At 41.2% G+C, this 25,970-nt stretch overlaps 1 protein-coding gene and 1 long non-coding RNA gene across 6 annotated transcripts; one reads left to right on the top strand and one right to left on the bottom strand.

Annotated features, from left to right (window-relative positions):
- The first annotated feature begins 512 nt into the window (after nucleotides 1-512).
- Nucleotides 513-13,285, top strand: LOC133499398 (uncharacterized). The gene is made up of 3 exons (XR_009794642.1): nucleotides 513-950; nucleotides 1,665-1,788; nucleotides 13,029-13,285. It is a non-coding gene; the product is annotated as an uncharacterized LOC133499398 (long non-coding RNA).
- lzts1 (leucine zipper, putative tumor suppressor 1) lies at nucleotides 3,118-23,634 on the bottom strand. Of its 5 annotated transcripts, XM_061817384.1 has the most exons (10): nucleotides 22,629-22,825; nucleotides 12,506-12,605; nucleotides 12,327-12,376; nucleotides 12,097-12,222; nucleotides 9,488-9,650; nucleotides 8,999-9,384; nucleotides 7,977-8,138; nucleotides 7,763-7,894; nucleotides 4,642-4,836; nucleotides 3,118-4,019 (listed from the first exon to the last, which is right to left on the bottom strand). In XM_061817384.1, exons 2-10 carry the CDS (start codon nucleotides 12,546-12,548, stop codon nucleotides 3,510-3,512), a joined length of 1,767 nt encoding a protein of 588 aa, XP_061673368.1. In that variant the 5' UTR covers nucleotides 12,549-12,605; nucleotides 22,629-22,825; the 3' UTR covers nucleotides 3,118-3,509. The 5 variants fall into 5 exon arrangements, with proteins under 5 accessions (XP_061673368.1, XP_061673367.1, XP_061673366.1 ...); XM_061817383.1 differs by lacking the exon at nucleotides 22,629-22,825 and adding an exon at nucleotides 23,124-23,634 and having other exon boundaries at nucleotides 12,327-12,551; XM_061817382.1 differs by lacking the exon at nucleotides 22,629-22,825 and adding an exon at nucleotides 23,124-23,634 and having other exon boundaries at nucleotides 12,327-12,605.
- Between the last annotated feature and the right edge of the window lie 2,336 nt (nucleotides 23,635-25,970).

Here is a 25,970-nt window from a genome sequence, read left to right on the forward strand (position 1 = left end):
AATCTAGCCAGAGAGTGAAAAACCTAGCAATGTGTATTATTGTCTGTATTGGAAGCCATTGTCTTTTCTGGTGTTGTCTAGATGTGATGTCACACGGAGGCAGCTTCAACAGAGCCTCAGTTTGAAACAGCCATCGGAGGCATTCCGATTACAAAAAAAAAAGTGCACTTTGGCGCAAATTTATTTCTTAGCTGTTGTGTTGAGAATGTTTTAAATATTTTTTTAATGAAAAATTAGCTACGTTTGTGTGATACAAAAATAAAATATCGGTCCTCTGGATTAGAGCTTTAAGCTAGATCTGCATCAACATACAACATATGTTGTTCTTTGGCCTCATGCTCTACTCAACAAACTCAGGTGCTGTCTGTTTCTTCTGATCGCCCTTGAGATGGTTCTACACCTTCACTGGAGTCCAGCTGTTTGATTATTCTGATTGGACTTGATGAGGAAAGCCTGGCACATATCAGACCTTACAGCACACAGCGCATGTCAGCACAAATGAGAATCTTGAGGTCAAAGGAAGTACCTGTAGAGCTCAGAGACAGAATTGTGACAAGGCACAGATCTGACCAATGTTGCAAAAATCAATTCTGCTTCACTTAAGGGTACCTACTGTAAGAGCACAGTGATCTCCACAATCCTTAAATAAAACATTGGGGATGACCAGAACCCTTCCTTGAGCTTACTATCCAGCCAAACTGAGCAATTGGGGGAGAAGAGCTTGGTGAGAGAGGGAAAGAAGAACCCAAATACAACTGTGGCTGTGCTCCAGAGATGGAGTTGGGAGACTGGAGAAAGTTCTAGAAGGATAACCATCAATGCAGCCCTCACCAGTTAGGCCACCCAACAAAAGCCTCCTCAGTGCAGGACACATTAAAGCCTGCATGGGCAAAGAAAGTAGAGAAAGAGAGAGAAAGAAAAAAACACCTGACATTTTCAACTCTAAGAAGGTGAGAAATAAGATTCTCTGGTCTGATGAGACCAAAATAGAACTTTTTGGCATTAACAGTAGTATTTGTGGTGAAAACTCTGCACTGGTGGTGGCAGAATCATGCTGTGAGGATGTTTTTGGGCTGCAGGATGTTCACCATTCAGCCTGACCAAACTGGAGAAGATCCACAAGGTGGAATGGCAGAGGCTCCCCAAAAGAACTTGCATGATTATTTTAACAAATTGCTGCAATTTAACAAAGACTAAAACATTTAAAAGGGGTCTGAATACTTTCCTAACCCATTGTCCATAACTGTACACAATATCCCGTATGTATTGTGATCACAAGCTATTGTGAGGAAGATGACTCGCTCTATTAGACTGACTCAGAATGTGTCCTTATCAGTTGTGAGTAGCCTTGCATGCGTGTCGTTAACGCAAGGACAAAATACTGGAAGTGGGCCTGCGTTTGATTTCATTTCTGATTTTCAGCTTATTTAGAGAATATTATTCAACAGAGGGAAAACAAGTTTCATTTCTTCAAATCCAAAAAGGGGAGAATGATAATGAGGATTTTATCTGAAGCTTGGAAACCATTACAGTACAATTCATTCTTACAAAAAAAAAACAAACAAGCAAAACATTTAGAGAAAATGTATTCTAAAAATGGTATAGAAAACTGGAGGTCAAACAGTCACCTACTGCCAACTGGCTTACTGCTGTATTTCCCCCAGATATGAATTGGGAGATACGACACGTCCCTTTTGAGGTGCTAGCCTGTAGACCAAGGAGGGCCAAGGCCCATCAGCCCATTCCATGTGTGCGGACACCAAGAAACCCAAAAGAACTAGGATGCAGGTACATTGTGCTGCACACATCTGCATACAACAGCGAACTTCGAGTAACAGGTCAAAATATGTTTGGCAAAATATGTGTTGCTAAATAAACCTCATGAAAATCAGTTGAGAAATGAGCATGCTCAGAGTGAATTTCAGTGTCCATGCATTGCCTTCGATGGGAATTTTGACCTTACCAACAGGGCCGCCACGTTGGGACATTACACGAGATGCTAAAGCATGATGGCGGGAAAAGCCCACTAGAACATCTGAATGTATTGGATTAATCAAAGGCATTTTAAATGGTAGCAAGTGTGTGCCGACTTCAATTTAACATGAGTTTGAATGTGGTTAGTTCATTCGCAACACAGTCACATCCCCACTCTTTTTTTTTTTTTATATCGAATAAATCTGGTATTTGAAAGGTGTGGACGTTTTATATCTACTGTAGATAGATAGATGCAGAAAGTATATTCAACCACTGTACATCACAAACCTATTATTTATGACTGTCAAAATGTAGTAATTATTAAACATAAGCACATTATATTATTGTCTTTTGGCACCCCCCCACCCCCAACCGACAACTTCTGAATGTGCCAATGTTAATAACAGTTGGATTTGAATAGACAGTCTAATGTTTAGCTGTGCCATTTCTTTTTTTAATAATTTCATTTTTTATATTTTTAATTTCTTTCGGGCACCGTCTTCCCGCTAGCTAATGTCACAATCTTTGAATTTACAAAGCAAACCCAAAAAAAACCCATCCTTTTTTTATATTAAATAGAAAAAGCTCACAAATAGTATAGCTACGATGAGCAGTATGGTCGTTTTTTAAAAACTTTTTCTTACTTTTTTTTTCCATGGTAGGTCCAACTGGAATACTTCCAAATAAGTTGAAAAAAGTTGAATGTGCAGGGAAGGGAAAGTTGAAGAGAATGGAGATGCGTGGAGAGATAGCACTTTTTCCAATTTCTCCTCCACTACATCTGTAGGATTTATTTCTTTTTATTCTCAGTGGAACCCATTAATCTCTCCCTTCCACACATACTCTCAAGCATACCCCCCCCCTCCCACACACACACACACACGCACATGGAGTATCACAATGCGAATCCCCCCAAATGGTATTAAAAATGCTATACTCCTATATTCTGTGTCAGGAAATAACTTAAAATATCAGAGTGGAAAGCAAAATTATTTTGATTTGCAATGATTTACTTAAAAAACAAATCAGGTTGATGGTTTACGTTCATCTGGAGTTCAATACGATTTACTGTGACAATATGCCTCAGAAGTAGAAAAACAATATTACAACTTGTTTTATTGAAATTTAGTGACAGTTGCTGTGATTTTATTGCATATTATTCAGCGAGAAGCGTGTCGTTTTTGCGCAGCCGATGAAGTATTTTCATTCTGGTGGAAACAAATGTTAAGCAACTCTCATAAATGCAAGTTCCCAACATATCATTTTATAAATTGTAGTTGATTTTAGTGATAGAAGGTCCTGTAGAGTACAAAAAATAGCAATAAAAAACATTTGCAACCTTAAATAAATTAATATTTTCCAACACAATTAAGACATTTAGTATTTTTGATTCATTCAACTAAATGTCAGAAAAGCTGAAATCTATTGATTTAAAAAGTCCTACAAGAACAGTAATTAGCATTGGCAATGGCCTCCAGTGTCTATAGGGTTTTGACAAAACCCAAAAGGACTCAAGTACAAGTGAAAGCAGGCAGTCATATCTCAGTGGCGATCACGTCATCGTAGGTCTGTAACCCTGAGGTGTATTTGAGGTCCAGGCCCAGCTCCGCTCGGACCTCCAGCTCAGCACTCAGCCCCTTCATGAGCCGCTCCAGGTCTTGGTTCTTCTTGTGTACCTGCAGGTAGTTGATCTGGAGCTGCTTCTGGTATTTGATCACCTTGTCCTTCTCCTTGTTCCATGTGCGCCTCTCCTGGTCGAAGTTGGTCACTAGCTTCTCCTGAGCTGCCTTTTCCTCGCTGAGTTGCTGCCTCAGTTTCTCCACTTCTTTCTGGAGGAGTTTTGTGGAGGTTTGCCCCTCAGGGTCCTCTCTTGTTTTGTGGACTGAAGTGATTCTCTCTGTGTCTTGTGTATGACCACAAGGCTGAAGTTGTTGATGCGGCTTCTGGTGTTTGGCTTTTCCCTCAATGTCTTTCTCCGCTTTGTCCACTTTTACTCCCAGCGGGTCAGTTTCTTTCTTCTTGCGCTGGCGTTTATTTTGGCACACCTAAAAAGGGAGAGAAAGTGGTTGGGAACCAAGGGTTTGATGAGGAATAATTTGAGACATAAATATGAACAGTTGTATCTCAAATCCGTTACAGTCCTCCCACCACAATGTTTTTTTCATCATGTGTTTGAGATAATAAGAGTGAGAACATACAGTAAGAACAGAATGAAATAGATTGTAAAAAAACTGTCTTTGCTTCAGGATTTCATGTATTAATTCAGTGAGTATTGTGTGTCTGGCGCATGCAAGCTAGCCACCCAGGGATAGTAGGCACACATACTAGCTGCAGTAATACTAGTCATTTCTTGCACAGAGTAAAGAATATATGCATTTGAGTATTCTTTTATAAGTTGTGTGGATGCGTTGCGGATGTATTGTTATTCTTGTATACATAAAAAGGGCAAAATCAGTTGAATTATATCCATGAAACATTGTACCAGGTGGCTACTACAAGGAAAAAGAAAAAAATGCTGTCTTGCCCTGGTTCGTGGCGGTGTTATGTCCAGTAAGACTGCACCTAACTAACAGTAATTAGGCATTTAAGAACTTTTATCTGAAGCAGAGTATGTAATTGTTTTCGGTCTGAACCCGTGTGTTTAGTCGGATTCCTAAGGAACCTAACCTCTATATCGTTGGCGCGAGAGCGCAGCCTGTCGCCGCTGTCTTTGTTCTCTATCACAAGCATCTCTGCCTTGGCTGTGATTTCCCTGAGTTGTGCCCTCAGGCCGACTATTTCGTTGAGCTTGTGGCTGACATCCTCCTGGCTGTCTCGCAGCTGCTTCTTCAGAAGGGAGATCTCTCCTGCTTTCTGGCACACCTACATTGGGACACAAAGATCACAGCGTCTTCTGTTTTGCGTGTTGTACCCTACTGGGGCTCTTCGAGTGTTTTCGCAGCAAATGTTACACTTTCGGAAACATAAAATATACATACAAACATTTGTTCATTCACCGCTTGCTGGGACTTTTGATTGCTTACTCTCAATTTTGCACATTTTACGGTGATGGATTTTTTTCGGATTTATAGAACACTTCCTCTGATGACAAAATCCTGGGAAAAAAAGTTTTCCCATTCCAAACATACTTATGTGATACAGTAAACTATGCAAAGGGAACACCAATTTTAAAACAGGATTCACATGTGGGGAATATTTGTCCCTGTGAAGTGAAAATAAAACATTTTCTGTCTATGTCAAATGTTTAAAATGAGGCTTTAAAATACTGAAAAAGCAAGTCATCGTTACCACTCTCAAACACGTGGGTGTGTTAGCAGAAACCACAGCCTGCTGAAAAATCGATGCTACTTCGTTTAGCACCCTTTCCATGTGTACAGAGCCACGAAAATATATAAAGCCTCAGGTGCCTAGAATATATCCCACGAGGTTGTCACAGGGCTTTCCAAACTGAAACCTCAATTGGAGGCATAATCACCAGGTAGCTCACAAGCTAACAAGCTTCCTGGGCTCCTCTTGGGCCAGCAGACAAGCAGCAGGCTTGTTCATACCGTCACCTCCTTGTTTGGAAATTCAGATAATGAGACCAAATTGTTCTGCGAAATTCAGGGAAGATGCATTTTTGAGGTGTCAGTGTAGCGAGCTCGCTAACTGCACAATGGAATAGTAGAAATTGGCCTTGTGACACTAACTATGTAACACACAAGACGCTCAAGTTTTTACATTGCAGGGGCGGGACACCTTAACCCAGACATCACTGGACGGCATTTAATACACACCTAAATAATCAAGAAAACGGGAGTGATAAAGAACACTTTAATCCTGTATCTCAATAATTCACAACCATAATGTTCTCAGTCTTTTTCAACTGTGTTCAGCAATTATCATGAAATTTGTGATTGTACAAAGAAATTTGTGATTTTACTTTACAGGGACTTTAAATTGTCATGAAGCATTTACATTCAAGAGTCTGTTGCTTTAATTTAGCTGCTTGATAAAGGTTAATTAAAATGTATTCATTTTAAGGTATGTTTTATTCTTTAATTTATTTCAATAACTGTTTCAGATGTCATAACTGAGAATATAACAAATATGAGTCAAATAAACAATTTCCATTAACAGTTTACTGTATGTATTTATAACTAAATATTTGGTTGATTAACGATCAATAATACTTTACACGTTTATTCCAAAATCATTTTAAAACTTATTTTGTATTCATTTTTGACCTCATGTATGAATGACTGTCTGTCAGTTTTTTGAAACATCAAATGCGGCCCTTGGGCACAAACATTTCTCCACCCCTGTGTTTAATGGAGTTGATGAGAGCTGTAAAACGAAATCTTTCCAAAGAGAGTGAATCAAGTTGCTTTGTCTGATGTCTTTCATCCAGGTGCTCTCCACTGGTGTAGCCTATCATTCACCAACAAGGTTTCAAAAGAATCTCATCAAAAACCAAATGTGGGGGAAAAAAAACTCACATTGTCTATGTACCTTTCAATACAATATAACTGTGTCTGTAAGAGTGTTGTGCCCGTGCAAGTGTGTGAGGCTGGTGTGACATACAAAGTGTTTGTTTATTCTATTCATTGAACAGCGACAATTGCTTGATGTCGACAACAGGGTGGGAGATTCGAATTTAGGATGGCCTTCAAACATTGATTGGCATTCATTTCCAGTGTACTGATACATGTGGCTGCCTTTCGTGCACGCTGCGCATTTCTGTGGTCTCCATTTAAAATGAATTGTTTTTCAGTGTTTAGACGAAAATGATAATATAATCTTGAAAAAAAAGATCACGTTTCAGCCCTTTCAACGGTTTGTTTTTAAATGTGCAAACCAGATTCCAAAATAGCACTGTTTACGCTTTTTGAATTAAAATGAATAAAGAAGAATAAAGTGAATTTAGAGATTTGTTTCTAAGTTTATTATAAGTGTAAAGATAAAATAAGTTTATTTGTATAATGCAAGCGGCCCTGTGGGGCAGCTGGAAAGCCTTGGCCTCACAGTTCTCAGGACCAGGGTTCGATCCCGGCCCTGTCTCTGTGGAATTTGCTTGTTCTCCCCATGCCTGCGTGGGTTTTCTCCGGGCACTCTGGTGTCCTACCACATATCCCAAAACCATGGAACATTAATTGGACACTCTAAATTGCCCCTGGGTGTGATTGAGAGTCTGACTGTTGTCTGTCTCCATGTGGCCTGCGAGTGGCTGCCAACCAGTTCAAGGTGTACCCTGCCTCCTGCCAGATGACAGCTGGGATTGGCTCCAGCACTCCCGTGACCCTTGTGAGGATAAGGGGCTAAGAAAACGAATGGATGGATGGATAGATGGATGGACAGATGGATGGACAACAATACCATAGATGGGAAAAGACGCGCCCCTCGTACCCACACACAAAGACACCTCCAGTTACACCCCCACACTCATATACGGAGACACAGGAATGCAGAAATGTGAACAGTGAGTATAGTTACACGACCTAACACTGAGAAATCAGGTGCAGAAACGCCAGCTGAAGCGAGTATCCACACAAAGTAACAGCTCACGGCCACAAGTGGCGCTGGCCCAGACTCCACCCTAAACCTGACAGACCATGGTAGACACTACACAATGGTTGGAAGAACCTCACCACGCCCATCTGCTGGGCCTGTGATAACCCCAGGACAAAGTCCTCATAGGCGGAGCGCATAGACACTCTCCGGGACACTCTCTGAGTATTTAATAATACTTCTCTGTGGTGTATCACGTTGATATTTTAAATGCCCTGATGACTCCATAATCGTGTCGCACCTCCCACTGAGTTTCCTCAAGCGTTGGCGCGAGTTGCGTGCTCTCCTCCTCGTAGGCCTTCAGCTTTCTTTTGACAATTTCCCTCTCTTGACTTAGCTTCGCTAGATCCTCCTTGAGCTTCTCATTTTCTGACTGTAAAAGATGTAAACATTGTTTACCAACAGTGCGTAATATGTTTCAGCGTTAGTTTTCCGAGAGGTGGCGTTGCCCTGACCTGGAGTTGGCCGACCTGCATGTGCAGTGCTTGCTGGGTACTTGCGGCCATCTGCGAGGCTGCTTGTAATGTCGCGGAGTGTTGCTGGTTCAGTTCTCGGATCTCGGTGGTGCAGTGCTTTTGTCTGTCATCAAACAACTGGCAGGTGGCTGCTTCCTTCACCTGTTGTTGGTTTAATCGGAGAAATCCCAGGAAGGATGTTTAAAGAGGTACTAAATTAAGTCTATTTACAGGTTTTTTTTTTCGGGCAGATTTTCTTTTTCTGACTCCTGATGGAAATAACCATTGGGTTTATTTGGCTTAAAGTGTGATGTCATATTCTACAGTTTTCAATGCTTGATTAGCAAGCCGATGGTTACATCCACTTTGATGTATCTCAGATTGTTTGCTTCCAATATAGCTATAAATAAAATGACATAATCCTTGATGTGATTTCTATCGTAATAATATAGTATTGTGAATCACTGTGATTCCGCAAGTGTTTTCGTGTTCAAATATTTGATCCTATGTTTAAGGAGTATGGTATGGCTCAATTTAGCACAGTATGAAAAAAAAAATTAGGACAGTGTACATTCTTTCATTGTTTTCATTGTAAAGAGTCCCAAAATGTCCCTACAATCTGACTTTCCCCTTTCTTTTGGATATGTTTGTCGTACAATACAGTTCACTTGTTGTTAGGTGGAATGAACGTAGGTGTTGATTGGTCGACAGAAGTTTTACTGTTACTGTACAATTAAATGTAAGGCTGTATTTGGAAGAAAACAAGATGACAATTCAATAGTAATGTGGCTAATGAGACCATTTGTCTTGGTTGTTTACAGACAATGTCAGCACACAAATTTTGAAAATGACAAATTACGGTATGACGAGGACGAGACAAGCCTGAAGTTAATTGTACTGCTTCGTCGGAATTGAATTAAGTTGCGGCAAGAGCCTTGGGTCATTGGAAAGTTTGCTTGATTTCCAAAAAGCTGCATGTTGTGCAGTAATGAGTTAGATTAGGCGACATGAAATCCGAGTACCTGTAACTCCTGCAGTCCATTTTCTCTCTCTAATAGTCTTTGTTCCAACGTTTCAATCAGTGACTCATCTGTCGTCAGAGGGGACCGACTCCCTCCCACAGTTTCAGAGAGACGTTTCGGACGATCTGAAGATAGCGGGGAGCCACTGTCAGCGTGCGCCTTTGATGACAAGCCCCCTGGGCTCAAACTAGCCCTGTAGCCACCGTCTTGACTACCGCTGTTCACCCAGGGGGACAAATTGGGCTGAGCTCCTATGCGGAGGCAATTGGTGGGAGTGGAGCTACCATCGCTGTGACTGACAGGGCCTGTGGAAGCACTTAGGCTACCGCTGGTGCTGTGAGTGGGAAGGCTTGACATTGAGTTCCGACCAGAGTCCGACAGATTACCTGAAAGGAAAAGTGGGGATGAATCATTTAAGTGTTACTTGCCATTCAACCTACCGGTACATCATAGCGTTTTGAAGTTTATTTGTGTATGTTGGATATAGACCAGAGGAGGCGCCTCGTTTGTGTTGAATGTCAAGACTCTTTGGTTTGTCCAGCTGGCTGAGGATGTGGTCCAAGCTGTTACGTTGTGCCTCGGTGGAGCATACACCTCCGGGAATTAAAGTCTTGTATGCAGTGGACCGGACCAGCGACTTTTCAGCAGTGGTCTAGAAGAGTGAAATGACACGCTGTCAGAAATGCTCTGCCCACCTCCCACCCTTTTTTCATAGTCACTAACCCCTTTTAGTTCACAGCTATAAAAAGAATAAAAGCCCAAGTCATCCCATGCCTCGAACTGTCACAGCGCAACACTAAGAAATCACAGCAACTAACTTTCATGTAGATTCTGGCACAGTGGATATCCATCCATCCATCCATCCATCCATCATCCATCCATCCATCCATCCATCCATCCAATGTGGGCTAAGTTAAAACGACCTCCTTCCAAAGCCACCAAATGCCCTGAAACAGTGAGTTTTGTCACATTCAGTTTTCAACAGTTATTTTTATCAAAATGTTGTCTCAGTTTTTGTACATCCATCCACTCTGTTTTCATACCAAAACCACGTGACTCAGCTGCTCATTTTCCTGAATACCGTGGATCCCAACACAAAGTACGCATCCCCATCTGCAGTGTAAGTTTAATGAGCGTTTTTCTTGATGACAGTGTTCAATGGACATAGTTCTCAACTTTTTTTGTGCTTACGTATTCAGCGAGACTGATCAATAATCCACTATGGACCCAAAGAAAATTCGAGCTGCAGATCTTTGATAAAGACACAATGATAATTCAAAAAAATAACTTGCATGCAGTACGGGTTCAGTTCCCACTGAGTAACAGTGTGAATGTCTTTATTCTGAATGTGCTCTGTCACTAAATGGCCATGAGTTCACAGTGTACTCCTCCTTTTTGAAATAACCTAAGGTAGTCTACTTAAACATGGCAACTGCTGCAGAAAATGAGTCGATGGAACGAATGTTACTCTGCCTCCACGCAGTGAATACTGTATAAGCTTTTCAGAAGACACATTAAACACACAAACACTGAGAATTGAGGTGACTGGGGTCATTTGTTTTACCATTTTGTGCACGTTCTTCTTTTTTAGTTTTTGGCACTTTCTTCTTCGGAGTTGACAGACCGTTAGCATCAGAACTGGGAACCAAGATTTTTCAATTTTGAATGGAAAGAACCAGAATTGGGGCTAACCAGTTCCAATTAGGATCAACCCTATTTAGATAACTCCTCACTCACATATTACTGTATCTGATGCTAGTATATTAAACAAGCAATATACTGCAAAGAAAACTTGTATAATAAAGAACTTGAACGCCACAATGTCTCTCTATTTACATTGTCTAAAAAAGACACAAGTGGCACCATACAGTACATCCTTTTCGCTTTTGTGCCCCTTTCTCCTCCATTGTGTATCCCACACCGCCCACCCCTCATGTGCTGCCACAAGGAAGATGAATAGCCCTTTACTGTTGTTAATAATATGGGATGCTGAGGTAAAGAGGCAATGCTTGTGAGCTCAGCATTCCTCCTCACGACTACATGACTTGGATAGGAGATGCCTTTTTTTTGTAATTAAAAAAAAAATCCCTCTTTCCCTATCATCCAAGCTGTATTTGGATCTTGATCTTTCTCCCATTTTCTGCTTCTTATATGCCTTATACTTTGGCCTCTGGGCCTTGAAGCATATAGAGCTTTTATTCTTTTTTTTTTTTTTAGACCTTTTCTTTCTAAGCACACTCATCACTTCCCTGTGTAGATCAAGGCATTCGTAGGTCATTCATTTGGAAAAGGGTAATTATTAAGATAGAGAGATTCGCAAGTGCCTATATGAAATGGCTGCTACCTGCTGTGCGACTTCTATCTTGAACGTTGCAGGAGGCTGGTCTTTATTTTTAAGAGTGCACTCATGATGTCTGATTCATTAATGGAGCATAATGGAGCGCTGGGATGTCAGATCCAGAGGCAAGGCTACTTCCAGTCAACACCGAGCTGCTTCTACCTGCTACTGCTCTACTATTTGGAACAGAGCTATTTTCAGTAATTATTTAAATTATACTTAATTATAACAGCAACTGGTTAGAGCATCTGCCTTGCAGTTCTGAGCACTGGGGTTCAAATCCCAGCCCTACTTTTGTAAAGTTTGCTGGTACTCCAGTTTCCTCCCACATTCCAAAAGGATGCATTCATTGGAAATTCTAAATTTCACTTAGGTGTGAGTATAAGTGGTTGTTTTTTTGATATGTGATTGGCTGACAACCAGTTAAGCGTGTACCCTGCTTCCTGCCCGGGGATAGCTGGGATTGGCTCCAGAAGTCCCGCGACCCTTGTGAGGATGAGCATCTTAGAAAATGGATGGACAAATTATATTGTCACATTTGGATCTTTATTCTTACTGTTTTACAACAATCAATCCCACACAATGAATTAATCAATTATTGGATCCATACGCCTACCCCAAGTTGACCAAACCAGAAATTAGTACAATTACATACAATAGCTGTCGTCCACTTGAACAAGTAAATGGCTCTACAGAAATGAATCTTTGCCAAGAATATCTACTTTGTAGGAATAATGGAAATAAAGCACTCTATGCTTACCCCGTCCGTCCCTGACATGAGGATCAGTTTCGGTCGCACGTCAGATTTTTCTACTCCGTTCTTGCTACTGACACAGCCTTCTGTTGATCCTCTTCTGTTGTTTGCTGGCCTCGGTTTATGGCTCACCTTAAGTGGCGCACATCCGGTATTCAATCCACAAGCACATTCATTTTCACATCCTTACGTGATAAAATATCATATACATGTAATTCAAAAGCACTAAAGCCCACCTTAATGTAAAAAAAGTCCTCGCTTCGTCCCGACCGGGAGTGCGAGAGGCCTTTGGGGAGGTGAACGGGGGAGGAGGAGAAGCCGCATTTCAGTAAGCCATCAAGGCTGCAACCACCGTTGCGTCTGGGCTGATTTGTTCGGTTTTTCAACCTCAACTCTGAGGCCTTGCCGTGCTTACTGTTGAGTTCTTCACTGGCGATGAGGCTGCTTACGCTCCCCATGTTCTGGCGGGCAGACGAAAGGGTGATTCAGCTCATGAGCCCTTCAGAGAAGTTCATCTGCAACATAGCACGCTGAAGTTAAAGTTGTAAGCTAGTTTTTTTTCTTCTTAAAATTCATCAGTGCCTGATTTCAAACAAGTTTCACAGTTGTTTATTTAACTTCACTGCTTCCTCTTGGTGAAGAGGGGACATCTGGAGCAGGTGTACTTTCATTTGCAAAGTAAACACAAAAGAATTAAAACCCAAAAAAGCCCATGTTGGCTCTGTGCCCAGCTTTGTGTGTCTAAATTTATGACTTAACCGTTGGATTGGACTCAGAAGGCCTTTGTGCTGTACTGTTGACCAAATTAGGATGCTGACTGATCTCTTACAAATGTTTGATAAATACTTTGCCTTCATTTTACTGAAAAAAAATATGCGTATATTCCTGAATGATGTTCACAATCTCATTCGTAATTTTTTTTAAAAAATTTCATTGAGGTGCAAACGCTGGTGTCCATCCACAGCAAAGGACAATGAGGCCCCAGATGTAGTGTGACGTGTTCTGACCCAAAGTGGAGAGTGTCGGGGGCACCCCCAAACCAGCTGGTCCTCAGCCCCTCACCACTTTATAATGACCACAGCAACAAAGGCTTGGACAAAAGTGAACTTAATCACATGACTGCATGCATAACTGTATTGCATTGTACGCTCAGGGATGATTAATTTTATAGGTGCACCTACACAATCTCATGAAATGCAATTCAAGGGCTAAAATTCATATTTAGTGTATAATATATGATTCAATGCTATTATTTAATGACTGTTTAGTGCATTTTGCAGTTGTATATAGTTATACTGTATGTATTGCACTGTACTCTATACTGTGATGGTCAAGACTTACATTATTGTCATACACTGTGCATATGTTAATGTTTGACCTACTTGTATAATACACAATGCAACAAATCAGTACTCCACATGGTAATAATAATAATAACAATAAAAATGAATTATAGTAATAGCTATTATTTGTTGTTGTTGTTGTTAAATGAATACCAAAACTGTAGGCATTTTTATGACAAGAAAACGGCTTTCGTATTGTGATTCATTGCATTTGTGCAGGTGTGCCTAATGCTATGGCTTGCCGTCAGTTTCATTTGGCTGTCTCGTTTGATTACGGGATGAAAAGCATGAAAAGCAGTGCAGGCGCTGATCAATTTTCATCATCACAGAAAACAATAAGCAGACACCACATCACAATGAAATGCAATGAGGAGGAAGATAATGGAAGCGAGACAGAGAAACCTTGATGAAGAAAGTCATTAGAAGAAAACAAAAGTGATTGTTGAGAAAATAAAGGGAAGGTAATCCTGCATTTCATCATCTAATCCATAAATCAAGCAGACGTACAGAGCAAACAAATTGTGTTCTCTATCAAAGCATAAACAGTCGTCCTTCTCCGATTGTGGTACTCCGGCTTTCACTACCATGGATGCAGCACCCACGCCAAACGCAGTCAAATAGCTTTCTACTTACAAAGCAGGCCTCACAAAAGTCATCAGTCCAGTCCAGCGTCCGGAGACCCAGCACTCATGCACACATGCATGTCTATATTATGCTCTTGAACACTGAAATGCTAGTAGGCCAAGAAGGTCTGATAATGTGCAGTTGAGGGGTGGGGTTGGCTTTGCATTATAACTGACATGTAAATGGAATTTTGTGTGTGTGTGTGTGTGTGTTTGTCTTGGGACCTCCCTCTTTACAACCCCCCCCCAGCAAACCCTGGGGAGTAAGTGTACAACATGCGCACCCTCAGAAGCGACGTGTGCCGCTCAAGTGATTAACTTGAGGCCCTCACAAAAGATCCCGCCAGTGTACCCCCACCCCCCACCCTCCCCGCTGTCACCCAGACACCTCCTGCTCCTGCATCAACCTTGTATGTGATAAGCACCCCTCTCTCTCTTCCTTTCACTGTCCCACTCTGTGCCCTGCACCCACACTGAGCAAACAAGCCTTCAGCTGAAGGACTGAAAAAAGCTGCTCGCTTATTCTTTGTGTGTTGAAGTGTGCCGCTCTTTGTGTCGTACTCCTGTTGACGTATTCGCCCCTAACGGCCCCCGTATTTAAGTGTTAAATAAAGGACTCAACCGCACAATGGAGGAAGGGTTGGAGAGCTTCACTTTTACGCTGATTTACCACCTTAATGCCAAATATATTCAAACGGACGGGTGTTTCAGGGAGTGTTCCGCAGGCGGATGTGTAAGGTGGAGTTATCAAAAAAAAAAAAAAAACAATAACAAAGAATTGAAGATCTAATGCATTTGATGATCCTAGAGCAGGGTGGACAAATCAAGTGTAAATCTAACAAGCCGCAGATGTCACAAGCGGGCTTATATTTCCTCTTTAATGTGAAGAAAACAGACAGCTTTGCAAGACATCTGCTGATTTATTGTCGTGGCCACACACAAGAAAATCAATGGGGGGGGGGGATTTTGTGACATCATGCTATCTGGAGAGAAGATTTTTATGTGCAGAATTTTCACACTCTCACAATGAGACACTATCTCAGTATAACGGCTTTCTATTAACGTTTTTCCCTCGACCTGCACAATCTAATGGGAACCAGTAAGCTTTGAGGTTGAATGCAAAATCTCTCGTCATGAAATTCAATAATCAAAGACAAATGGCACAAAAGTGCTGTCCATGCATCTTGACATTCAGGTCAAATGATCACAGTTATCAAAGGTCTGATTATATTATGTGTCAGAAAGATTATCCAGTCATTATTTTTCTGCATTGGGGTGTTGAGAGTGATTTTTCCTGCCCAATCTGCTTAGAAAAACAGTAGTGCGGAAAATCATAAATGTTAAACGTGTTCAACACTTATTTGAAATCCTCATCTCTTTGCCGAGCCACGGACTCCGCGATCACGACTTGAAAAATAGAGATAGCCACTTAATAGCTGGCTTGCGCTGGTCTCGTTTTTGTTTATTTCATTTGTGATTGCCGTATATCTCGATGCCCTGAGGTACACCAGATATCAGTTTTGGTGGCGGATATATTATGTGACTAAAGCCATATTAGTCTCTTCTGCATGGCCCGCAAAAGCTTCCCGCAATTTTTCCACAAGTTTTCGTTATCCACCATAAAAGTGATAATAAAATGCAGGGCAACAATGTAATATAATGGGGCAATTTTTAGGCTTTTTACATAGAACATAAGGACAAATAATGTATCTGCATCGTGCTTTTGTCATTTTTGGTCTGCGCCCCTTGAAGCCAACCATACATACCTGCCATGTAGCTTGTGATCAAAACAACAAACACCCCTGCGATAACTTCTTCTGTTTGGGGCGTATTTTGGGAAGTCCATAAAAGTAAGAGCCTTGGAATTCGCCCATGATAACTGATTCAAACCAAAATATCCCATTTCGTAATGTACATGGGCGCTTGAGACTTTTTCTCACATCCTGTTATGATATATATATCTAACAAATCCTGTGTTGATTGATCAAATACTCTAAAATCTTATTGCACTTGCAAAAATTGATTTTTTACACATGTTGAGGCCCTCCCAAAGGCGATCCATTCGTTGAAAGAATAATAACCACTTAGATTCCAAGAGGGACTTTTCTCTGCCTTCTGCTCGGAGCCTGAATGTTATTACTATAATATCATTAAAATGTAAAATTAGAACCTAAGAGTCTGCAAATATTTGTCTTTCAAATACAAGACTTTTGCCGGAGCTCATTAAACAGTGCAGGTGGTGGTCCACTTGTATGCTTCTTTTCATTTGATCTGTAATGATGGTTTCATTTCACATTTATGAGCGTTAAAGTGGGGAGTGCTTAATATTGCATCGAGCACTTGGCTTGATCTAGTGCGAGTTCTTCGGTGAGACGGCAAGCTCGTGATAGATACCTCTTTTATCTGGACAAAAGTGTTTGCTCTTCTTTGTCACATCTGTGTCGAAGCGAGGGTAGGTTGGGGGGGGGCCTGTTTGTGTTAGGGGGATATCATCCTTAGCTTTTGAACACCCGCTGACCCCGTCTGACACAAAGCAAGGACAATTCACAATGCACCCCCCCTCCACACACACAGTACACACACTCACGGACACAGAGCTCAGAGCATAGCCAATCGTTTTTACCACAGCCAGTGGAAGGCAGCATTGTGCTACCACGTTGTGAGATTTATACCTGCCTTTCTCACACAATTACCATGAAACTTTCCACTGTACCTCCACAGTGCCAGATGGCGCCGCTTTAATTCTCACTGTCTGTATGTTAATGTTGAACAGATGCATGTATAATCTATCTGGTTCATGATGTCTGTTTTTTTAGGTCACTCTTGCCTGCTGTATTTCTCTTTGGGTCAGGTGGCATTAAGCTTTCCTAACTTACCATACTGGCTGCGGCACATCTAATGAATCATTATTTCACCAACATTTCAACTGTCACCAAAGTTATGGATTGATCATAAGAGTTTGTGATTCCGTTTTATTATTTGTTTACGTGCTCACAATCTTACCCCTTTAGTCCCAAAATAGTCATTATACAGTATGGCAACCTATTCTAACAAGGATGTTCCCACAAAAATATTGTCAGCAATATAAAATGAACATGGAAATTCTCGTTTAACATGTTTATTGTTCCATATAACCCTGGTGTCAGACTCAAGACCCCGGGGCCAGATCCGACCCGCCACATGATTTTATGTGGCCCGTGAAGGCAAATCACTGTGTGTCATCTTGCATGATTCTTGTTAAAATCTATCCCAAAATTTCAAATTGTCATATTATAAATGATACCGTTGAGATATTGCTATCATTTTTCTGTTACCAAACATCAACAATATTTGAAAAACCCATTACCCTTGATTTCTGATTCCAAAACTGGTTCATAAATTTCATGTGTAAATATGATGAGGGGATTAAAGATTTTTATGGTTTCACATTCATAACAGCCCTCTGAGGGAAACCGTGACTATAATGTGGCCCTCAACAAAAGTGAGTTTGACAACCTTGCTGTATAAGGTTGCAAATTTCTGTGTTTGAATAAGATCCCACCCTGTTTATTGCACTTTGTTACTTTGAATTCTGAATAATATTGTGATATGGAATGTCAAAGATCATTATGTTTTCATGGGGATAGTGATCGACAACACCTATACAACAAATTAGTTGGTTGAAGGTGCACTTTGCTTTGCCGCAGTGTAAAAATTCCTCGAATTGGTGTTGCTTCTTCCACTTGTGTGACAATTAAGAATGTTAAATGTCAATGGACTAACCATTTTCAAAACTGAAACTGAACAACAATGAACTTTTTTTTTTTACACTAGTATAACAGTTAAGAATAGTATAGTGTTACTAATAGATATTTTATGATGGCAACATATAGACCCGTGAACAATCATTTTCATTGCTTCCTATCTGAATTTTCAGATATTTTGTATTTTCCCAGCAGACATTTCAATTCCAATTTTAATCAGGAAAACGATGCCAACTTTCCCTAGATGCATTGGTGTGCATTCAAATCTATACTGGTCATCCAATGTGCAGCTGGTCATATTGCTGCTTGTGTTACGCAATACGTTAGATAAGCAGAATCAATCTGTGTTTCACGCAAAGTAACTGATGATGACTCCCATGTAATGAAGTAGGGACGTCCCCTTATCACAGTAATGACACGGGGGAAATTAAACTCACAAATTAAAGCAGGAGCACGAGCAAGATGAAGAGGAGGAGGGTGTGGGGGGAGCTCAGAATGATATGTTGAATTATTGAGAAGTAATACTCCATCACTTTCTCTGTCATCCGCTGTGTCCTCCCAGACACTCGCACACACGGATGTCGGGATTTGTGTGGTTGGTTGACTTACAGGGAAGACTAATGTGACCTCCAGCAGCAAATCAAATGGGAATGAAGTGTGGGGTATAGACAGCGTTCTATCTTCCACCGTCACTGCCAACACTGCCACTGACCACGAACACACACACTCAACACAGTCGTGCACTGACAATGACACCAAATAGCGTCTAATTGGCTAATCCATTTAGTGCATTGTAAAGGGAGATTGAGCATGAATGGGGGCTTCGGTGGCGAAGAGCAGAATAGCAGATAGTCATTACGGGCCCCACAGTGACGAGACGGCGCGCCAGGCGCGGACTGAAAGAGAAAGACGTGCACCGGGTGCTTATGAGAGAGATTTATGGTGTGAGAGTGTAACGCTGCATAATAAAGTGATAACTGGTACATTGTCCTGCACACGGTCTTGTATGGGAAAGAGTTTGGATGCGGTGGTTGGGTGTTCTATTTTAATCAAACGGTTATCACGTCATCTGTGCTCATTGTTGGACCCCCTCTTTGATACCAGGCCAGCCTTTTACGACGTACCCCCCTGGTGAATTGAGATTACCTTCAGATGAAGCATCCAAATGAGACAGCGGGTCAACCAAACAATCAAGCGCCTCACATATTAATAGATAAAGAAGTCGAATGGGTTTGTCTGCCTGGTAAAATACTAATTACCCAATACAGGCATTTGCATAACTTTACCAGCTGGAAATAGATAGCGGTAAATGTGTCTTTAATGTAGCCTAAATGAGAGCATTTAGAGCTAAAATGATGCTCAGTATGGCAATATAATAATTGAAAACTTTGCTTTTGTTGCATCTATGCATACCGATCGAGTTTTTCTTTTATCATCTTCGCAATACCTGTTGTTGCAACCATTTGTGTTAGTATTTTCGCTCCTTTGTTTTCTGGTGACGAGCTTCCATTGAGCTCTGCCTATATCCACCTCTGTTCGTTTTTGTTGCTGTTCTAACAATTCGCATCAGCCTTTTGCTAACGTAGCTTTTAATACTCTTTCTTTAGCCTTGCTCACATTGTTGTGCACCCTTGATTGAATAAAGAATTGTTGATTTACTTTAACAGTGTGCCAACTGTGCTTTGGGGGTTGAACTTTATGGGCGAAAATATGTCCCACTAAAAATAGTATATGGATTTGTGAGCTAAATTTGAAAAACAATTTGAATTTGTATACCCTGAAGTCCAATAAACTCAATAGTGAATTTAAGATTTTTTTTATCCGTTATAAAAATTCAAATGATACATTTTTACATTGGCGGCACGGTGGATCAGCTGGAAAGCATTGGCCTCACAGTTCTGAGGTCCCGGGTTCAATCCTGGACCCGCTTGTGTGGAGTTTGCATGTTGTGCCTGTGTGGGTTTTATCCGGGCATTCCGGTTTCCTCCCACATCCCAAAAACATGCAGCATTAATTGGAGACTCTAAATTCCCCCTCTATGTCATAGTGAGTGGGGCTGTTTCTCTCGATGTGCCCTGCGATTGGCTGGCAACCAGTTCAAGGGATTATGATTATTGGATAAGTCTGACAACACTCCAAATCTGTCTCCAATCATAAATTAGTGGCGCATTATGAAGCACAAAATACAACAATGGAGACCCCAGACTGTTGAGCAACTGAGATTGTACATCAATCAAGAATGGGAGTATTCCACCTACAAAGCTAAAAAAGAACAGTGTTCTCAGTTTTCAAATGCTTATGAATGTTGGTAAAATTTCAGGTGATGTAACACAGATGTAACCGTCCCCCTTTCCCATTTTTTCTTGAATGTGTTGCAGGCATAAAATTCAAAATAAGTGAATATTGACCCCATCCCGGAAAAGAAAGAATTGCAAATCATAGAATTCTGTTTTACAGAATGTTGCAACTTCATTGCAATTGTTTGTAAATTCCATACACATCCACACAAACACATGAACACGCATGCGCAGACACACATGCGCAGACACGGAGAGCCAGCCAGTTTCTTTTAAGCATTATATGTCCATAGCGAGGTAGAAAAGAATGAGGCCTTTCCTGGCACCGGGACCCATTGACCCTGCAAGCTGAGCAGCAAGTGATAAGGTTGTCATTCTGAAGCATAACCATCCTCCCACCTCCTAATCTGCTCATGCTTGGAGTGTGTGTGTGTGTGTGTGTGTGTGTGTGTATGGTGTAATGTGGGAGGAAGAGAAGTTACAATGAGCTCACATTTCGGGGGTCAAGAATTTTTATTTTTTTAGAAAGCCACTAGAAATATACAGTAAGCCTTAGGTGATGCCTGCGCTTGACTGTAAAAAAGCCATTTGACCTTGTTGCACCCAGCACTTCATTGTAAAGGGGAATACCGCAGGCTTCTCGCTCATGCGGGGTGCTGGTCGGGTGGCATAAGAGGTGCATGTAACGCTCAGTTAATGGAGATGCTGTTGGATGAGGATGTCAGATGCAGATACAGTAGCTAGTGCGAGGCTGCATGTCACTGACTCAGAGGCTTCATTCATGGGGGGGATGCTCTATTTGGGACAGTTATTTTAAGATGTGTCTTCCTCAGTCGGTCGTAACAGCTCCGATGAAGCATCCTACATCTAGGAAGTGAGCTACATTCTCAAGAGGAACAAGGAATTCTCAAAAGGGTTACACATAAGGATAATCGAGTCTAAATTGACTATTTTCCTTCTCTTCTAATCAAAGTCAGTAAAGCCTTGAGGGTCAGATTTCTCTCTCAGATTATTTTGTCAGATTAACCTGTGGTTCGGGGTATGTTAACTCGTTCACTGCCAACAATTTCCAAGTAGAGCTCCCCATATTGCCAGCTTTTAGGTTTTCACTGATGTTTCAATACCTGCAGAATATTATATTTAATGAAAATATTAAAAGTGTCGAACCTACAAAAATAGTTTGAATTTCACGAGCTACACCTATCATATCCAATGAGGATAAGCGGCTAAGAAAATGGATGGATGGATGAATGGACAGATACACTATGCTGATCTCAAATCCAAAGCAATCCAACACCTCCGTCTACAGGGCTCTGTTAGTCATTAAAGTAGTTTCTGAATCTGAATTTCACAGACAAGCTCGGCGAGAACTTTGTCTACCCATCAAAAAAATGTATGTTGGTTATATTAAACTGTTGGATTGCAGTTGACAAATACAGTATTAACTCATACGGGAGCGAACAAGTCTAAATTATTTTTCCTCCTCAATCTGATCGGAAAATGGTTGGGGACACACGGTGTATAGTTTCGATTGCAAAGTCTTACGTGTGTGGTCAACACCAAGTTCGGCCGAGCCAGAGAGATTCTGACGAAATTGTGCTGTGAAACTGGGTGAGGAATTAAGAAGTGAGCAGAAGTTTGTGGGTTATTCCAGAACCACATAAAGCAGCGACTGTTCGTGTTTAATGTTTGTATAAGGGTCTTGAACGACTTTCACCATTGCCTTCAGACAATTTAATCTTTCACTCCTGTATTTTCTTCTTTGGGTTTTGCATCAGTCATGTGGCACCGTACCGCCTGTCACATGGCTCAACTAAATCCTCCAGCTTGGTACTATAACAGATATCTGCTTTGGGGAGATATCGTTTAGTCTGGTGGGCTGTGTTGTTTATCAAGGGTACATCACACTGTAGAACACTCTTTTTTCCCCCCCTTCATGGTTTGTGGGGTCCCTCACATTTAAAAGTCGATATGAGCTTTCCCCTCTTTACAGAGAGTACCAGCTACAATATAGCCTCCCAAAACCTGCCACACACCCAGTGTTTTGTTACCTCCTATGCACAGCAATTTTGAGCATGCTTAGACATGCCCATTCGCCTTGTCACACCTCACTAATGTCTCTGTCTTTCACATAGGCTGCCACTTCATTCCACTTGTTTGAACATAGTTCAACAGCAGTGTGATGGACCTTTGCACCTCTACTGTTTGACTCAACAACAACAAAAATAAGGACACAAATGGGATTTTAGAGGATGATTGGGACGAGATAGACACCTTAAGGTCACCCCGAAACACCACGTTAAAAACAGGTTTGTCCAGTAACGGTTATATTGGTGATGGACAAATTTGACAATGCAAACTCTTAATTTAGTGTTGCCGTCTCGCTGAAAGTAGGTTGTGCAAGCAAAAGACTGTCAAACTGCAAAATTAGTTTCCAAACTCTCAAGTTCTGACAAACGAGATCTGATGATGTTCGAAGTTGTCAGATCAAACAGTGTAGACGTAGAAGATGCCAAATTAGTGGTGACTTACCTGTTCAGGATCTTTTCCCAGCCCCAGTCATGGGCTGCTTTCCCCCAAAACGGAGTGGACGACCACGGCCAAGGATGAAGATAATGTTGGTTTATTCCCAATGCCCCTCTCACCTCCTGTCAAGAGCCGGCTATGGTGCAATCAGTCCTTCCACTGAACATTCACATTCCTCCATAAAGTCGCTTCGGCTCTTTCTCCCCGCCCCCTCTTTACAGTGTGTCTTTGTAGCGCCCCCCCCCCCTCCCCACCCCGAATTCCCATCTCACTCCGCTCCGTCACTCATCGTCCAAACACCCCTTGACTAAATCCTCCTCCAACATTCACTTCTCTCTTGTGCTCGCTTTCACTTTGGTCTTTTACCTTGTGAAACAACTCTTTGGTCCCTGGTTCTTGCATGTGGACTGGCTGTTTCTTTGGCGATTGTACAACGCTCAAGTTACACAAATTTGTGCAATGCATCACCCAACACAAATGGGGAGTCAGCAGACAACTTACTTTCAAAAGGGTGATCTCTTTTAAAGATGACAATGCAAAACTGACTTTTTTGCTGTTAACGGTAGCAGCATCTCTGCAGTGCGGTGTCTTTTCATCATGTGGGAAATGAAGCAACCGGGTTGCTCTTTTTTTTTTTTTTTTTAAAACCAAGTGACTGGATATCTGTCTGACAGTTACTCTTATGTAACTGATGGACTAATTTAAATTTTAACCATTTCTCTGCTAATGACTTGGCAAGTAGTTGCCAAGCGAAATAAGACTTTTTCAAGGGGCAACCAAAGCACTACCATGTCAAAGCAAAAAACGTAAGCATTGTTTGATTGCCTTAGCTAACAGTGTCATAATTGGCAAATCAATTTGGTAGCTTTTTGATGGAATGCTTCCTCAAAGAGTAAAACTGCAACTGCAACATAACATGGGGACATGTTCCAATAATGGTTAACTTCTGTTAAAACATCCCAACCATGAAGAAAACTGAATATTAGCAAATTCAGATTCAAGCAATCATCAAACTGTGGTTATTCTCAAAGCATACACCGTATGTGTATAATTTTTTTTCTGTGTTTGGTCACATGACATTTCCCCAATAGGAGATTCTAATCTAATTTACCTAGTCAGTGTCAGCCAATCAGCTTGTTTCCTGCTCTTTTACCCAGCTTTCACTCATTGTGTAACGAGACTTGAGTCGGTTTACCTTTTGTGTATCACTTGTTTGTGTGACTCCACGATCCATCACCAGTAAATGTAAGTAGACAATAAATTGCAAGTTACATTATTGTAGATATTTCTTACTTAAACCTGTGGCAAGTACTTTATATTGGACCAGGCCAAATTGAATTTAGTTATCTAGTGAGTAAAATTTGGTTTACCTAGTATAGATATAATTCCATAGAGACACTTGGGAGCCAGATTGTGCTGTGGTTTTTATTCAAGTGGTGCACAATCTATATATGAAACACAACCTCATAGAGTATATGGCTGGTTAGCAAACTAAGCTATTAAAAACTTGCGAAAATAACAGGTAAACAATCACAAGGTACTTATGAGCTGCATTTTATCTTTGGACGTTGTTTTCTTTGTAAAATAAATTTAAAAATGTAGTTATGAAATGAAACTTTCTTGCTTTCTACTTTTTAGTCAGTGTGGAGTTTGCATGTTCTCTCCGGGTTTTCTCCGGGTACTCCCAATTTCTACATCCCAAAAACATGCATTAATTGGAGACTCTAAATTGCCCATAGGTGTGATTGTGAGTGCAGATGGTTGTTTTACTCCATGTGCCCTGTGATTGGCTGGCAACCAGTTCAGGGTGCATCCCGCTTCCTGCCTGAAGATAGCCGGGATAGGGGCTCCAGCACTCCTGTGACTCTTGTGAGGATAAGCAGCTTGGACAATGGATGGATGTTCTTCATAGCATAATTGACAAAACATGCAATAAAAGATGTGACACTACCCATTTTACTGTAGTATGCAAAGCACGCAAGGGTATAATCCCGCCTCACTTTAAGATTGTGAAATTGCTTCACTCTTGATTTATTTAATGTGTGCATGTATGTATATGACTCGAGATAAGTACATATACCCATCCATTCATTTTCTGAGCCGCTTATCCTTACAAGGGGCAAGGGTGTGCAGGAGCCAGCTATGTTCAGGTGAGAGGCATCACCCTAAACTGGTTGCCAGCCAATCGCTGGACACACGGAAGCAAACAACCACATTCATACACATTCATATCCATACCAAAAGCAATTTAGACTCTTCAATAAACGTACCATGCATGTTTATGGGATGTGGGAGGAAATGCAGGCACAGGGAAAAAATGCTAACGCCGCACAGGCGGGATCAAGATTTAAACCCAGGTCCTCATAATGGTGACGCAGTTTTCCACCATGCCAACTAGAGTGAATATATATTTTATACTTTTTTTTTTTTCGACATTTTAATGACTCTATAATGGTAGCAGAAATGTCAGTTTCTCCCATTTGACATTATTTAGTATGAGTAGGATGTAGTTCTTTGTGACATTTGCGTACGACTGACAGTAATAAGGCAGGGGGAAGCCAGCTGTGCCTTGGTGTTTGCTTATGAAGCCCATGAGAATGAATGGCAATGGATTTTTAAACCCCAGTGGAAAATGTTGGCAGAAAATGATGTGAAGCGTGAGTGCATCCTTTCTCCTTTGTCTGTCCATCATTTTGTCTGTGCGCCCGCATATCTGTCTTGTTTATGTCGTGTCTTTTTCAGCAGTCTCTCTTCTCACTTCTCATAATCTTTCGCCACAAAACGCTATACATAGACTTCGGCACTGCAATTAGGAGTGTCAAACTTTTACTGCTGTCTCGTGTTGAATATCAAGTTTGGAATGAGTCAAATTTTCTGACTGAGAAGTTTTTTTGGGGGTGGGGGGTCGGCGAAAGGTCTGTGCTGTTAGCGCAAGGTTGGAGGAATCGTTGCAGCCTCCGTGCTGTCATTCAACTTTGGCAATTTGTTTCAAACTTACACAAGGCTTTTCTTATGGATCATCAAATTTTCAGCCAGGAATATTTCTTAAAATGTGTGACAGTACATCCATTGACTCTGTCATTCCGTATAGCTGCACATTTATCTGTAATCCCACACAAGCGTTGTATCATAAACGCTGCCTTTAAAAATAGATGCAGACAGCAATAAAATATTACATTACATTCACCCATCCATTTTCAACAGCGTTTATCCTGGTTAAGGTTGTGGGGTGTTGCAGCCTATCCCATCTGACCTCAGACGAAAGGCGGACTACACCCTGAACTGGTCGCCTGTCAGTCGCAGGGCACAAATAGACACAGAGAACCATTCGCATTCACATACATACAG

Source organism: Syngnathoides biaculeatus, chromosome 4, assembly GCF_019802595.1.
Source record: "Syngnathoides biaculeatus isolate LvHL_M chromosome 4, ASM1980259v1, whole genome shotgun sequence".
NCBI classification, from domain to species: domain Eukaryota; kingdom Metazoa; phylum Chordata; class Actinopteri; order Syngnathiformes; family Syngnathidae; genus Syngnathoides; species Syngnathoides biaculeatus.

Bases quoted from the DNA above. Each gene is read 5' to 3' on its own strand.
- lzts1 (XM_061817383.1), bottom strand. From the start codon at position 12,548: ATGGGGAGCGTAAGCAGCCTCATCGCCAGTGAAGAACTCAACAGTAAG. The intron at 9,651-12,096 runs GTAAGCATAGAG...TCACTCTTCTAG, and splicing joins TCATGTCAGGGACGGACGGG to ACCACTGCTGAAAAGTCGCT. The intron at 4,837-7,762 runs GTGCGACACGAT...GTCCCAATGTAG, and splicing joins TTGAGGAAACTCAGTGGGAG to GTGTGCCAGAAAGCAGGAGA.